The following is a 15,195-nucleotide window of genomic DNA, read 5'->3' as shown; positions in this document are numbered from 1 at the left end:
GGTGAGAGAAGTCACACCAGAACTCACCAATGGGCTGTCTGTAAGGATGGCACACATGAATGTCAAACGGTCTGTGTGTGGTGTTTACCAGGACCTGGCGACCAGAGCCATCATATTTGTTCCCTTTTTCGACTGTTCGTGTGTTCCAGTCAGTCCAGTAAACAGTGTCCTCGAACACGGTGATGGCAAACGGATGAGGCAAAACTCCGTTGTACACCGTGTGCCTGTGGTGGCCATCTAGGTTGGAGTATCTGAAACATCAAACAGATGAAAGTTACAAGGCTCAAACTTTCTGTTGTAAGTGACACGGGAATATGGACTCACTCGATGTAGTTCAAATGCGCGTCAGACCAATAGAGCTTGTCATTTGTGTAGTCAATGGTGAGGCCATTGGGCCACTCAATTTTAGAGGTGATGACCGCCACTTTGTTGGTCCCATCCATTCCAACTCGTCCTATGAAGGCTTTGTCGCCCCAGTCAGTCCAGTATACATATCTAACAAGAGGAAAAAATAACATCAGAACAAATACAGGATAAGAACAATAAACCCATGTTTCAAATGTGTCAGAGGTAGACCTGGTTTGACGAATTTAAATATTGTAAATTGGACTAATTTCAGCCTTAGCAGCACTTTGGATGAGTGGTAAGCACATCTGGCTGACAGTTGGGTTCCAATACCCCCCTTGGCTTTGTGGAGTTTGCATATTCTCCACTTGCCTATGTGGGTTTTCTCCGGGTATTCCAGTTTCCTCCCACATCCCGAAAACATGCATGGTAGGTTAATCAAAGACTCAAAATTGCCCGTCGGTGTGAATGTGAGTCCGGAAGGTTGTTTGTTTATGAGTGCCTCGTGATTGTCTGGCAACCAGTTCATGGTGTACCCCTTTTCTCGCCCAGTGTCACCTGGGATAGGCTTCTGCACGTCTATGACCTTAGTGAGGATAAGCGGTATGGAAAATGAATTAATGAATAAATGAATTGACGATATAGAGAATACTACTAGTATTGATATATTGTGGCGAAGTAACACAGGCCAATCCCTTAGTTGGGCTAAATCATTGACTTTTGCCGACTCACCCGTGTTTGGGATGCAACACAATAGCTCTGGGGTTCTCAAAGCAGTAAGTGTTATTAGCATCAACGCAATGTTCAGCCAGTTTTTTCACAAAACGGCCATCCAGTTCCGACACCTTGAGGCAATCCATTAAGCTATCCACCCAGTAAAGTTTCCTGGCGATCCAATCGATCGCAAGGCCCTCGCCATGCAGAACTCCGCTGACCACCACTTCTCTGTTGCTGCCATTGAAGGACATCCTCTCAATCACTCTGCTGTTCACATCAATCCAATAGAAGCGCTTGTCCACACGGTCAAAGTCCATGGCCACCACACTGGTAAGGCCCTGTAGTATCAGCGAGTAGGCCTGCCCGTCTGTGGACAGGTTCCTGAGGTAGTAGCGGTTGCTGAAGATGAGGTAAGGCGAGATATTGCTGTTCTGGCGGCAACTGCGGCTGTCCGGCTCTCGCAGGAATCCTGGGGCGCACTTGCAGACATACGAGCCCACCGTGTTCTCGCACACCTGGCTGCACACGCTTGGCATCTCGCTGCATTCGTTCACATCGTCGCACGTTGTACCGTCGGACATGAGGCGATAGCCTGAACGACAAGTGCAGATGAAGCTAGTGGAGGTGTCTGAACAATTGTGGTCGCAGTGATGGATGGACGGGTCTATGCACTCATTGATACCTGGAATTACATGAGCACCAGAATATGATTATACACCAAATACCTGCAAACTGAGAAGATCAAAATAAACGATAAAGAGCTAAACTGGTTATGAAACATTTTGATACTCATTTGCAGACACAATCTTTTGGTTCTGGTTAAAAATAACTTGTGTGCAATTGCTCTGTTAATGTGATTTGTTTGGTGATGTGCATTGTCATCATCTCAACCCTTGTGTGCAACATACAAGTGGATCGGGACAAATTGAAGATGAGGTTTTCTGTCCACCTGCATTTAAAGTTGATGCAATGCAGGTCACTTTAGCTCAAAGACATTTTGTTGTTGTTGCAACTTTTGGAGTCACCAAAGCAAGTCATTTGCATGATTTGTTTGGTAGAGTTTTTACACGAGATGCACTTTCTGATGCAAGCCACCCGTTTTTTTACTTGGGCTGGGAATTGAGCTTGCATCATCTGCACACAAGGCAGCAGCATGCCCGTGAATATGTCGTTCATCCTGGTCATTTTATTCTCAGAGCAGTGAATCAATCACTAATTGGTGGTTCAAACTGTCTAAGAAAACATTTCAGCAATAATATAAGCCGGCTTTATCATTTCATGCACATGGGTTAAATAGTACAACTCCAGCCAGAATGTTAGTGTGGAAGCCCAACTAAGTATCTCCTAAATTAGAGGAAGGCCCCATCACTCTTGGGATGTAAAACAACAGTCATTAAGATGCATTGAAGAGAGGCCTCTACCCACCTACATTCAGTCATTTGGGTGGAATCCTCTTTGTTAATATTCCATTCTGTTAAAATAAGGTGGGAGAGCTACCCAAGTAAGGCAATGATATGTGGTTGTTTTTAATAAACAATGTGTAATTGTCTTTGTTTCATCTTAGTTTGGCATGCTTAAAACTGTTTGTTTATGAATCGCTCTCTATTTGCCAAACTGCTGTTTATTGTGAAGGGAGTTGTACTGGATCACTACCACCATACAGTGCTCTTATTTAAATTTTCTTTACCAAGTCAAAGCAAAAAAAAAGAAAAAGAAACCAAGTGACATCTTATTACTTGAAAAACTCTTAAACCGGGTGACTCGTATCTCAAGCCACCACTATATACTGTAAAATAAAACCATAAATAAATATAGCAATATAGTAGGTGCACTACCGGTTACCGAGATATAGAGGGGAAAGATTGTATATTGGATGCAAAACAAATCCTTGTCACACTTACCACATCCTTTCTCGTCACTGTTGTCGGAGCAGTTGTCGTCCCGGTTACACACCTGGCTCAGGGGGATACAGTGTCCGTTGTCACATCTGAACTCTCCTGGGGGGCATGTGGGTGGGGGAGTGTGGCACATTTGCTGGAGCTCATCTGACTCATCGCCGCAGTCGTTGTCTCCGTCACAGACAAAGTCGTGCGACACGCATCGGCCGTTCTGGCAGGTAAATTGGTGCTGCTGGCACGGCTGGTAGGTGCAACCCTGTTCATCGCTGCTGTCCCCGCAGTCGTTTCGCCTGTCGCACCTAGTTTCGAATGACATCTCCCAGTAAGGTCACAGTGTCGAGCAGGATGAATATAACTGCAAGAGTTTCTTTGATGGGACCTGTAGGAGCTACGTATGCAGAGGCCGTTACTGCAGGTGAACTCGTTGATGCCACAGGATCGCCGAGTGCAGTTCTGATGCTCATCCAGTGCATCTGTGCAGTCCGCATCTCCGTCACACACCCAGTCTTGAGGAATGCACTTGCGCTGAGGCGGTTGGCTGTTCGCACAGGTGAACTCTGCACTCGAACAGGTGCGGTTGGCTGGATGTAATCAGAGGAGAGTTGATTTAGAAGATTTAGGTGACCATGATGACCCAGGTGTCACAGTCCAAACATTCCTAACTTTATTTCATAAAAACATTCAGCCGTGACTTAAAATTCTTTATCCGCTCTAACGCAGTTGATCCACTGTGTTTGAAGGAAGTCTCCTGCAGGGCTGCAGGCATCTTTTTGTTGGAAAACACATGCAGATTCTTGATCTACCCTGAGCCAGGAAGTCAGAGAAAGGAGGCACACACAAAGTAACAAGTGAGGCAGGAGAAATCAGGAATGTCAGATTGTCAGCTTCTTGGACTGGAGAGAAAGACTGAGATCTGTCACAGTCCAGCATCGTACACTCCACTAGTGTGTAATTATTTTTCCTAGTTACATCCACACTGCCACAGCGTTTTACTGCTTGGCAGAATTAGCGTCCTCTAAAGTACAATAAAAAAATAAATGCCAGTTTCCATTCACACTCACTATCTTGTCCTATGGGAATCTGGGGCAGGCAGCAAAGAAAGAAAAGGCAGGAAACAGTCAAACCTTAGAACCAATTTTCCCCCAAATTCAAAACCTGCCACTTGTTCAGGATGAGTGAGGGGCAAAATGGGTTTAAGAAACTGATTCAGATGACGATTCGTATCGTGCATACCACAATTGTGCCTCTGGTCTTCGTCGCTCATGTCACCGCAGTCGTTGTCACCATCACAGATCCAGGAGGAAGCAATGCACCTTCCATCATCACAACGGAACTGATCTGCATTGCAGGTCTTTGCTAATGTGGCTACAAAGACAAAATGTATTTCCAATTGATGTTATGTTAAAGAATTATTTCTCTCAGTAAAAATATGCTACTGTCCAAATATGGTCACTTTTATATTTCTATATTACATATACTATTGGTCTGTGGCCCATGTTGTCTCTTATTTTTAATGCTCAAGAGTGAACGTCTGGATGTTTTTTTTTAGACAATAATGAAAGAAAACAGTATAGTTACATTCATCTAATTAAGCCCCTTTTAACAAAAATGCATTGCAGTACTGTTTTGGTGCAGAAGGCGGTGGACAGCCTTAAGGTTAAATTTATGCAGGTTTATTTCCGTCACTTAAACTGTTCAGTCATTTTATCCATCCATCCATTTTCTTTTGCTGCTTATCCTCACGAGGGTTGTGGGGAGTGCTGGAGCCTATCCCAGCTGTCAACGGGCAGGAGGCGGGGTAAACTGGTTGCCAGCCAATCGCAGGGCACATAGAGACAAACATCCACACTCACAATCATGATATAGGGGAAACTTAGAGTGTCCAATTAATGTTGCATGTTTTTGGGATGTGGGAGTAAACCAGAGTGCCCAGAGAAAACCCATGCAGGTACGGGGAGAACATGCAAACTCCATACAGGGGAGTCCGTGATCGAACCCGGGTCCTCAGAACTGTGAGGTCAACGCTTTACTAGCTAAACCACTGTTCCACCAAATCATTTTATTTATCGACTAAAAGCCCTGTGAGAAAGAATTACAGAAGGTAATGTAACTAGCCACAGTTGCTTGCTTTTGTGAAGTAATAAATTGTAAATGGACTTATAGCGCTTTATCTACAACAGTGATTTTCACCCACTGTGCCGCGGCACACTAGTGTGCCGTGAGAGATCGTCAGGTGTGCCGTGAGAAATTATCCAATATCACTTTTTTTTAAATTAACATTTATTAATAATTTTCTGCAAATATTATGTCATTGTCCAGTGTCCGTGCTGTAAAGGCTGGCAGAGTAATGTAATATTTGTCCGTGTGGCAACACGTAGCTGATTGCCTCGTTCCTCCAAGAGAATTAGTGATGCACCTAAGAGGCTGTGGTGACAGTCATGGAGAAGTTTTTAAAAAGGACAACTGCAAACTCCGAACTGCGCCCTGGACAAGATTCTGACCCGGATGAAGACCCGAGTATGAGTGGTGGGAAAAAGAAAGCAAAGACGGTGAGCTCAAGGCAATATGATTCTGACCCGGATGAAGGCCCGAGTATGAGTGGTGGGAAAAAGAAAGCAAAGACGGTGAGCTCAAGGCAATATAGTGAAAGCTATCTTTCGTTTGGATTTACTTTCACCGGGGATGAGACGACACCTATTCCGTTATGCCTGGTGTGTGGCAAGAAGCTATCCAACAGCGCCATGGTGCCAAGCAAGCTTAAACGCCATCTCCAAACGACACACCCGTCGCTTCAAAACAAGCCGATAGACTATTTTGTTCGCCTGCGTGTAAACACAGAGAAACAGGCAACGTTTATGAGAAAAACCACAAAGATAAATGAGAAAGCGCTCAAAGCTAGTTACCTAGTCGCCGAACTTGTTGCTAAATCAAAAAAGCCGCACACTGTGGCAGAGACATTAATACTTCCTGCCTGTAAAGCCTTTGTCAACGAGATGCTCGGCCCTGATGCAGTTAAAGACATCGCTAAAGTCCCGCTCTCTGATAACACAAGCGTATTGATGACATGTCTACAGACATCGAAAGCCATGTTTTGGAAAAGATACGCATCAGTAGGAAATTTGGGTTGCAAGTTGACGAGTCTGCGTATATTAGTGGACATTCTCAGCTCTTGGCCAATGTGCGTTTTGTGGATGGAGATGCCATTAGAGAAAACTTCCTATTTTGCAAGGCACTGGCAGAAAAAACAACTGGAGAGGAAATTTTTCGGGTCACATCGGAATATCTTGACCAGGGAGGACTTACGTGGGAAAACTGGACAAGTGTGTGCACTGATGGAGCTGCAGCCATGGTCGGGCGCACCAAAGGCTTCGTGAGTAGAGTGAAGGAAAGAAACCCAGATCTGATTGTTACGCACTGTTTTTTGCACCGTGAGGCCCTCGTTGCTCAGAATTTACCTTTGGTTCAGGGTTGGCTTTGTGTTCATCTAAACAGGCCCAGGTTTCACACTGACTGAGTATAAATAAATTGAGAAATTAGATTGTAATTAAATATACTATACAGAGTTTTGTAACATTTTTGGTTAGTGGTGTCCCACAAAATTTTTGCAATGTAAAAAATGTGCCTTGGCTCAAAAAAGGTTGAAAACACTAATCTACAACATCATAGTGGCAAAAGCGTCATGCACACACACACACACACACACACACACACACACACACACACACACACACACAGACACAGGTCTTTGGGTCACTACATGACCTGCTCTACCTAGTGAGGCACAGCCCTGTACCTCATCCGTCACACAAGCTTTTTGTCTGGTTGAGGAGTCGGCGTCAACGTGTGATGTGGATGGTTGGCTCTGGCGCCGTGTTCGTTGCATTGTAAACACTGATAGCGTTATAAACGAGTAATCATTTATTGTATTAAAGTAGGGATTGAAAATTATTTGGGCTTGGTGTCATGTTGATGTTGGTGCACAACACTATATGATAACAATATAAAGTATTATACCAACTTGAGTGTTTGGCGAGTCAAGATGGATGAAGTTTTGTGATTATCTGAAAAGTAGTTGATTTTGGAGCTGTGAGGATTCTGCCTGACAGCTACCAAATGTATTTTTATCATTGAAGCTTTTGTAATTAGCCACTACCCACGTGAACGATAAAGTGGGCAACTTTAAAACCAACTTTAAAAAAACAAAACACCGTTAAGTCCACATTCCCATGCTTTGTGAGCTAGCTAAACAAAAGCCAAAGTGAGGCTCTGTAACCCCCAGAGGACAAAAGGAAGTTGAAGGGGGTGCGCCACAGAAGAATTCAACACACAATAGGAGGCCTTGCTGACCACCTCATCAACACAGAGAAACACCACACAGACGCACACTCTCCGCTGCATCACTCACCACTTCTTAGATGGGTGGACAGGCACTAACACACAAAGACTGGGGGAGGGGGCGTGACAGCGGTGGTAGTGATGAGTTCAGACACCCAAAGCTAGCAAATGGCCATTGGAGCCATTTGGACTAAAAGAGATGTGTGACACTCACTGCAGGAGAGGGGTTCATCGGAGCTGTTGGCACAATCAGCCCCTCCATCACAGTACCAATGGGCAGGGATGCAACGACCGCTGGAACAACGGAACTCGTTCTGGGTACATGTGGATGTAGCTAGGTGGAAAATCCAGAAGAGTTCGACATCACTTGGGAGTTGCTTAACATGTTGCAATGTGGTATTGTTTATAATTGCACTAAATGAGACGACTTGCAAATCACAAGCAACAATACAGTGGATTTCAGAACAGATGAAAATGTTAGTTGGTATCAAACTCACCACAGTGCGTCGGACTCTCATCGCTCATATCCCCGCAATCGTTGTCTCCATCACACAGGTATGAACGTGGGATGCAAATATTGGTCGACTGACACTTGGTGTGTTCCGGCTGGCAGGTCCTCTCGGCTAACCAATCAATTATTACATTAAAAAAAACCACATACACATATTTTTTGCTTTTGGGTGAAAATTCAGCATTGATCTAAATAGCACTATAAACTATACATGTTGACTGAAAGATTCACCAAAAAGGGCATAAATGTCTCTTTTTAAACACCACAGAGAAGTGTTTTTTTAAAAAAAAAAGCCTCCCTAATTTTGATGAAGTTTAAAAAGCAGCACTGTGGTGGCGTATCATCGTATCACACCCAAAAGAAGCCCGGACAAATTTGACAGTGAAATTGTGTTTAAAGCTATTTCTCAACAATTTAATACTACCAGTACATTGTTCTCATTCTTTCCATATTTTCATCATTTTCCTTCAAACATTTAATGTACAGGTAATTAGAAACCAAACACGAAAATAACTTTAATTTGAACTTCTCCAAACTTTTTTATGCACATCCAACTGTTCGGTGTTTCAATACTACTTTTGACATTGAATAGTCTGTTAGACATGTACATTCAAAAGTTAGGAGAACTTCAAATTAAGTTCTTCTGTAAAAGCTATAATGCATTCCTTAACAATTCACCCAAAATCCAAATATCTCTAAAAACTAACTGTTTTACTCACGGCAGTTTTGCTCATCTGAGGTGCCGTTGTCATAGCAGTTATTGATGCCATTGCAAACATAATCCTTGGAAATACAGCGGCCATTATTGCAGGCAAACTCTGCGTTGGTGTCGCACTGCCTGAACAGGCAGTCAACCTCATCGCTGTTATCGCCGCAGTCATCATAGTGGTCACAGCGGTAGTGGTAGGGCACACATCGCCCGTTGCCACAGGTAAACACCGTGGGGTCACATGTGTGGAAAGCTAACGAACGGAATGAGTGACTTGTCAGACAGTTTCAAGAAGCAGCTTCTGGCACACATTCATTGAATGCTCATTACCTGACAAAGCCACAAACGATGACAGGAACTGAGGGACTGCATGCAAAGATTTCAGCAATTGTGATTAGTATGGATTTGTTGCTGGAAGAATGTTAATTGATTTCTAATCAAAAACCAAGCATACACACCAATGTAGTTGAAATCAGTCTTCACTCCTAAGAAATAATTTATTCAGGAGTGAAAAGACAGAGCTTGTTAGTAGTTAGTAGCTTTTATCAGTTTAGGACCAAAGCATTTACAGTGAAAATAATTTGTACTAATACCAAGCAAAAGGAAAAAAAATCCCAGCAAGAAAGAATAGAAGGTGGCAAATTTAAAAAAACTCCTTACCACATACTCTTTCCAGCTCATCGCTGCCGTCCCCACAGTCATTGTCATTGTCACACTTCCACTGGGAACGAATGCAGCGGCCATTCAAGCAAGTAAACTGACTGGCCTGGCAACGTGTTCCGTTATCAAGTATGCAGTGCTTATTGTCAGCGAGGTACCAGTGGCCCTCCGACGGACAGTGACACTCAGCTCCATTGGGCCCTAACAGGATCACGTTGCATGAGGATTGTTTAGCTTTTTATTTCAGCAATTTCTTATTGTGGTAGAAAAATACAATCATAAAATGTTTATACCTGGTGTACAGATATGGCTGCAGCCTCCATTAAATTGCTCACAAGGACTGATACACTGCTGTTGCTTCCCACTGGCCAAAACGTGGATATCCATTGGCCGTGACGGGAGGTTCTGAATCATAATCGTTTGGTCAGAGCCATCGTGTTTGTTGGCACGGTAGATGCTACGTGTGTTCCAATCAGTCCAATAGATAAACTGTCCAAACATTGCCATGGCAAATGGGTAGATGGCCGTACTGACGATGACCTCTCGATTTGATCCACTCAGAGAAGATCGCTCAATCTTCTGTCTGATGGCAGAGAGAACATGACAGCAACACCGATACCAATGAGGAAGACGTTAAAGATGTAGAATACAGTGGACCCTTAAAACCCAACTAGTTTGGTGCAGGGATGGGAACTCGAGTTCCCTGTTTTATGACTTATGCTTAATACATAAGACAGACTTGACTTTAGACTTAGCAACCAAAAGACTTCACTTTGACTTGAACTACTTGTACTTGACTTGTCATCTAATTTAAAGTTGGAAATCTGCATTTTAATTAAGACAGTTTGCCTTGTTATTTTTAAGAAAGAAACATTTATCTTATCTACCTAGAACAAAACTCGAGACTAAAAATGAAACGAGAGGAGCTTACCATCAACGGAATGCCAACAATAATGAAAAGTCAAAGAGAAGGTAAAAAATTGTATTTGGGTTCCAAGGTTCCACTGTATTACAAAAACTAATTCTGTCTTCTCTTACAAGCTGGCATCAGCCCAATACAGCCGCTCCTCTTCATAGTCTAAGCTTAGTCCGTTGGGCCACACCAGACTGCTGTTCACAATCTCTGTTCGGAAGTTCCCACCTAATGTAGCACGCTCGATCTTTGCATGGGTCCCCCAGTCAGTCCAATACATGTAGCTGTCCAACAAAATATGATTCACAAAAGAAGATTCAAAGCAACATGTAAAGAATAAGGAAAATAATGAAAAATGTCTCTCATAAGGAAGCCTTACCCTCGGCAGGGATCCAACATGATGGCCCTCGGCCTGGACACGTGGGCAATAATAGTTCTCTGAGATCCATTGACGGACATGGAGCTGATGCTCTGGTTTGCATAGTCGCTGTAGTAAATCCTTTTGTTTATCCAGTCATATGCAATGCCATCCGGTGCCCCTAGATCTGTCACATCAGTACAACTTACTTTAGAAAAATCACTGGGAAGATTTTTCTCACAACAGGCAACCTGTCATCCTTCAGCACACTTGTTTAATGAAGTGATGAAACATCTAAATGGGTACAATGTTTGAAAGAACAGTAGTGGGATAGAAGACCAAAGGAAAAATCAAAGCCAACCCTGGCATCGTTCAAATGGCCTATTCTGTAAATATGCCCTAAGGGACTCAGGTGATTCAATACACACATAAGAACTGCTGTACCCATCACTACACCACAATTGAGTATTACATACTGTAGTTCTTAGTCTTTGCACATTTTCAGCAATTATTTTAAAAAATGTAAAATATATTTAAACACAAATCTCTGATTTCTATTTACATGGTCTTAAAGGGGAAATCCATTGGTTTGCATTAACAATGTATCCAACAGGTCATGTAATATGTACTCGATTTTGACAATGCAATGTTAAATCCTCCCTCATTTCATAGTGTTTTGAGAAGATTTTTATCGCCAATTATGAATTTTCAGGGGCGCTGCCACATGATTGACGCGTGACGTGTACCGTGCTGCAACAAAGGCTCAATTACATGGGACACCATTTATGCCCAGAGCTGATTTCTTGGATTTATCCTCATCTGATGAAGAAATAGCAGTATTGATTGATTGGTAAGACGGAGGAATACTTCCATGCACAGCTGTGAGCGGCTCCGCCGCTCGGTTGATCAGGAAGATGCAGGAATACTTCCATAAACACTCACTCACGGCTGTGTATGGAAATATTCCTCCGCCTTCCCGATCAACCGAGTGGCGGAGCCGTTCACGGCTGTGTATGGAAGTATTCCTCCGTCTTCTCGATCAACCAAGTGGCCGACCAGCGGAGCCACTCACGGCTGTGTCACATCACCGCACGTAGGTCATGTGACTCGCAAAAATGGCAGTGTGCCTGAAAATTCATAATTGGCGATAAAAATCTTCTCAAAACACTATTAAATGAGAGCGGATTTAACATCACATTGTCAAAATAGAGACATATTACATAACCTATTGGGTACATTGTTAAAGCAAACCAATGGATTTCCCCTTTAAAGAACAAGCAACACTGTGGCCTACCTAAAGCCACCACAACTGGACCTGAAGTGGGAGACGACAAGCTGATGTAGCTTATCTTGCTGGCTCCAGCGCCTGAGCTCTGAGTGAAGTAGATTCTTTGGTCAGTGAGGTCAAAATCCAGTGCCACGGAGGTACGTGGCACATTGACCACGGGGAAGGGCACAGCGTGGTCTTCTGGATCTAGGCGTAAGCTACGCACGGTACTTTCTGTGGTGTAGATAAGATAGTCATCCCTTGACACCACACAGCTTTCGTTATCTGCTGCGAGATTCCCAAACGCACAGGCACATTTTCTGAAAGTGTTGCCAACATCCGTGGTTGGCAGGGCAAAGCAAAGGTGGGTACAGCCTCCGTTGGCCTCAACACATGGGTTATTGTTAAGCTCAAAGGCCGTAATTGGCTGCATGCGCTGATCAAAAATAGTAACATCTCTCAGCATGTTGATGTTGTCTCTGATGACAGCAGGTTGCTCTGTGCTGCCGGGCTCCTTGCTTGCTTGGAACACCTTCTTGAGGTTTCTGTCCACCCAAATTATATTTCCATCGAACACGGTGATCCCGTATGGAGTTGGGTAGCGACTGCCGTACCGCACTACCTCTGTCTCGCCTCCTCGGGGGCTCACTCGGGCAATCATATCCAGAGAGTCATCAACCCAGTAGACATATCCAGTTTCCTGGTCCAGGGCTAGTCCTCGCGGGGTGATGATTCCTGATGATACTAAAATTGTGCGTTCTGTTCCATCCAAGAGTGCTCGCTCAATTTTGGGGTTCTGGCCGTAGTCAGCCCAGAATAGGTATCTATTTTTAGGGTCTACTACAATGTGCCGTGGCATATCCACCTGGGTTTTTAAGAGTACCCTTCGGAAAGTAGTGTTCAGGCGAAGAACCTCAACGTATGTCTCTGTCAGGAAGGCATTGGTGAAATAAAGATTCCCTACGTACAAAGTAAAAAAAAATAAAAAAATCATGAATCCATCAACATTATGTCTCATCACAACCATCATCTTACAAGATGATACATTTTTGCTTAGTTCTCGCTGAATAAATGTAAAATAAATGAAATACAAATAATGTTCAATGCTTTTGCAGAGGGTTAAGCTTAACACAGAAATTGAAAACGCTACCCAATTTACACCTAAGATCATTTCACTTTGATGATAAAGACTTTAATACAGAGCGACGTACAGTACGTCCATGGTAACAAATAAAACAACATACCTGCAGCCCAGTCCACGGCTATCCCACGTATTCCATTGCGTCCTATCCCACTTGTCACTACACTACCTAATCCTGAGCCATCAGTCTTGATCCTTCTGACGCCGTTCTGTGCTGTAACAGTACTGCTGAAGTCACACCAGTAGATGTAACCAGATGCCATGTGCACATCGATGTGTAAAGCATTGCGGCCTGAAAGTGCAAAATTAACCTGTTAGGAGCCATGACTTGTGAGTTATTAGGTGGATAATTACTCTGACTGAACGATCCTTTTTAGAAATGAAGCACAAGTTAAAACTTTTTAAATACCTTGTGAATGCTAACAAATCCTGTCTCCATTCTAAAATTCAGATAATAATAGCTGTGCATTTATTTGCATGCGTTAGTATCTCTTGAGACATTGGCACCACTGAAACAATGACTGACCTCGCCCAGCTACCGGCACCATGGCTTCAGAGTGGTCTACCCCTTGGAGACTGAAGCCTTTGATAGCGGACAGCGTAGAGATGACAACATAGGACTCATAAGTTGCACAGGTCGTGTTATCAGGGTTGAGTTTAAAGCCTGTGGCGCAGGCACAAGTGAAAAGACCCCGCGGCCGAGGCAGGCACAGATGCTCGCATGCAGCCATGTTGTTGGTACAGCCATTGGTTACGCCTGCAGAGGCTGAATATGTGAAGAACAACAATCAGCAACCGTGCGCACTCATATTCACACATACGGCCAATTTAGAGTCTTCAATTAACCTATATCTATAATGTTGCACTTAAAAAAAATAATAACATAGATACATTTTGAAAAATTAAACAGTTTATGTGTGACACGAAACCGATTTGTTTGCACATTTGCCTCACAGTTCTGAGAACCCGCGTTCAAATTCGACCTCGCCTGTGTGGAATTTGCATGTTCTGATTTTGTTCCGTGGCTGTGTGGGGTTTTTCCGGGCCCTCCGGTTTCCTCCCACATCCTAAAAACATGCATGGTGGTTTGACTGAAGACTAAATAACTTGTATGTGTGAGTGGAAATGGTTGTCTATTTCTGCCCTACAATGTGCTGGCGACCAGTTCCGAGTGTGCCTTGCCTCTCGCCCAAATTCATCTAAGAAAGGTGCCAACATGCCTGTGACTCCACTGAGGATAAACTGTATTGAAAACTGATGGATGGATAAACAGTTTGTGCATCATGAATTAATGATGCAATTCATTCATTCTGTTTTTCCTTCTGGTGTGCACATATTGGCCACCACGAAGGAGTATAATACAGTCATACACAAAGGAAGAAGAATAAACTTCTTCCAGTCCTCAGAACTGTGGTGCAGATGTGTTAATCAGTTGTCCACTGTATCGCCATGAGGGTATTTACAGTGTTAAATATATCTGTGATATTGTAATCATGATTTGAAGAGTTCTAGCCTTGGAAAAGCAGAATTTTTTATTAAGGCAAGTGTACGTAATGTTCTGTCTGGTAAGCATTGCATTTTACTCACTGTCTCGATAATGGACTTTCAGAACTCTAAGTCCAGACACATTGTCCCGTAGCACGACCCGGTTGGCGCCTGTGAACTTGTCCGTCCGCTCTATGACCTCGAAGTCTCGGTCGGTGAAGTACAGGAAGTTTTGATAGATGGCTACACCACAGGGGTGAGCCAAACCTGACACGATGGTTACACGGTTAGTCCCATCTGGATCTCCCCGCTCAATCTGTGGACATTCACAATCAGTGTCTGTGGTTGTCTTACAGAATGAGGAAAACATGTTGTTTGAGTGAAGACCAACCATGCCACTGCTTGTAACCGCCCAGTACAGCTTGTTATCTTGAATGTCCACAGTAAGGAACTCAATGTGATCCAGGTTATGGGTGAACAGTGTAACAGGGTTTAAGCCATCCATGTCTGCGGATGCCACCTTGGCAGGGATCCCACTCTCTGTTCCTTGGTCAGTCCAGTACAATTTTCTTAAAAGACATGTAAAAAATGAAGGTCAGCAATTGAGTTTGTGTTCTATACAAGTAGGCTAACATTTGGAGAGCAATTGAAAAGGCTCAGCGGGGAAGTGGTGGGTGTTAAATAGAGCTTACCCACGTGCCGGGTCCACAGCAATGCCAACAGGACTGCCTGCACCAATTGGAGAGCCATTATTTGTGACGAGTGTTTTCCTGTACTGTGACTCCCCTCTCAGCTTCAAAACCTGCCCCAGCACAAACAGGTCCCATTACTGTTCACATGGGTCACTTTTCTTTGT

The 15,195-nt window shown here is 43.6% G+C and overlaps 2 protein-coding genes across 5 annotated transcripts in view; one reads left to right on the top strand and one right to left on the bottom strand.

Annotated features, from left to right (window-relative positions):
• Window positions 1-15,195, bottom strand: part of lrp2a (low density lipoprotein receptor-related protein 2a) — a 61,834-nt gene that overhangs the window by 19,269 nt on the left and 27,370 nt on the right. The window contains exons 35-55 of the mRNA XM_061841001.1: window positions 15,032-15,141; window positions 14,731-14,908; window positions 14,442-14,655; window positions 13,381-13,620; window positions 12,958-13,146; window positions 11,741-12,673; window positions 10,468-10,633; window positions 10,214-10,372; window positions 9,469-9,758; window positions 9,176-9,376; window positions 8,974-9,000; window positions 8,846-8,881; window positions 8,526-8,768; window positions 7,793-7,918; window positions 7,510-7,629; window positions 4,194-4,325; window positions 3,340-3,541; window positions 2,964-3,259; window positions 1,078-1,744; window positions 325-495; window positions 28-251 (exon numbers count right to left, since the gene is read on the bottom strand). Coding sequence (XP_061696985.1) covers window positions 28-251; window positions 325-495; window positions 1,078-1,744; window positions 2,964-3,259; window positions 3,340-3,541; window positions 4,194-4,325; window positions 7,510-7,629; window positions 7,793-7,918; window positions 8,526-8,768; window positions 8,846-8,881; window positions 8,974-9,000; window positions 9,176-9,376; window positions 9,469-9,758; window positions 10,214-10,372; window positions 10,468-10,633; window positions 11,741-12,673; window positions 12,958-13,146; window positions 13,381-13,620; window positions 14,442-14,655; window positions 14,731-14,908; window positions 15,032-15,141 — 4,924 coding nt within the window. The remainder of the gene's footprint in view (window positions 1-27; window positions 252-324; window positions 496-1,077; window positions 1,745-2,963; window positions 3,260-3,339; window positions 3,542-4,193; window positions 4,326-7,509; window positions 7,630-7,792; window positions 7,919-8,525; window positions 8,769-8,845; window positions 8,882-8,973; window positions 9,001-9,175; window positions 9,377-9,468; window positions 9,759-10,213; window positions 10,373-10,467; window positions 10,634-11,740; window positions 12,674-12,957; window positions 13,147-13,380; window positions 13,621-14,441; window positions 14,656-14,730; window positions 14,909-15,031; window positions 15,142-15,195) is intronic.
• The window catches only part of zgc:172182 (coiled-coil domain-containing protein 89), a 42,968-nt gene continuing 33,121 nt past the window's right edge, over window positions 5,349-15,195 (top strand). The window contains exons 1-2 of one of the 4 annotated variants that reach the window (XM_061840992.1): window positions 5,349-5,584; window positions 6,190-6,330. In XM_061840992.1, coding sequence (XP_061696976.1) covers window positions 5,399-5,584; window positions 6,190-6,330 — 327 coding nt within the window. In that variant the 5' untranslated portion in view covers window positions 5,349-5,398. The remainder of the gene's footprint in view (window positions 5,585-6,189; window positions 6,331-15,195) is intronic. The other 3 variants (XM_061840993.1, XM_061840994.1, XM_061840995.1) reach the window with 3 other exon arrangements.

Source organism: Syngnathoides biaculeatus, chromosome 14 (genome assembly GCF_019802595.1).
Source record: "Syngnathoides biaculeatus isolate LvHL_M chromosome 14, ASM1980259v1, whole genome shotgun sequence".
In the NCBI taxonomy this organism is placed as follows: Eukaryota; Metazoa; Chordata; class Actinopteri; order Syngnathiformes; family Syngnathidae; genus Syngnathoides; species Syngnathoides biaculeatus.
This window is presented reverse-complemented; position numbering and strand designations above follow the sequence as displayed.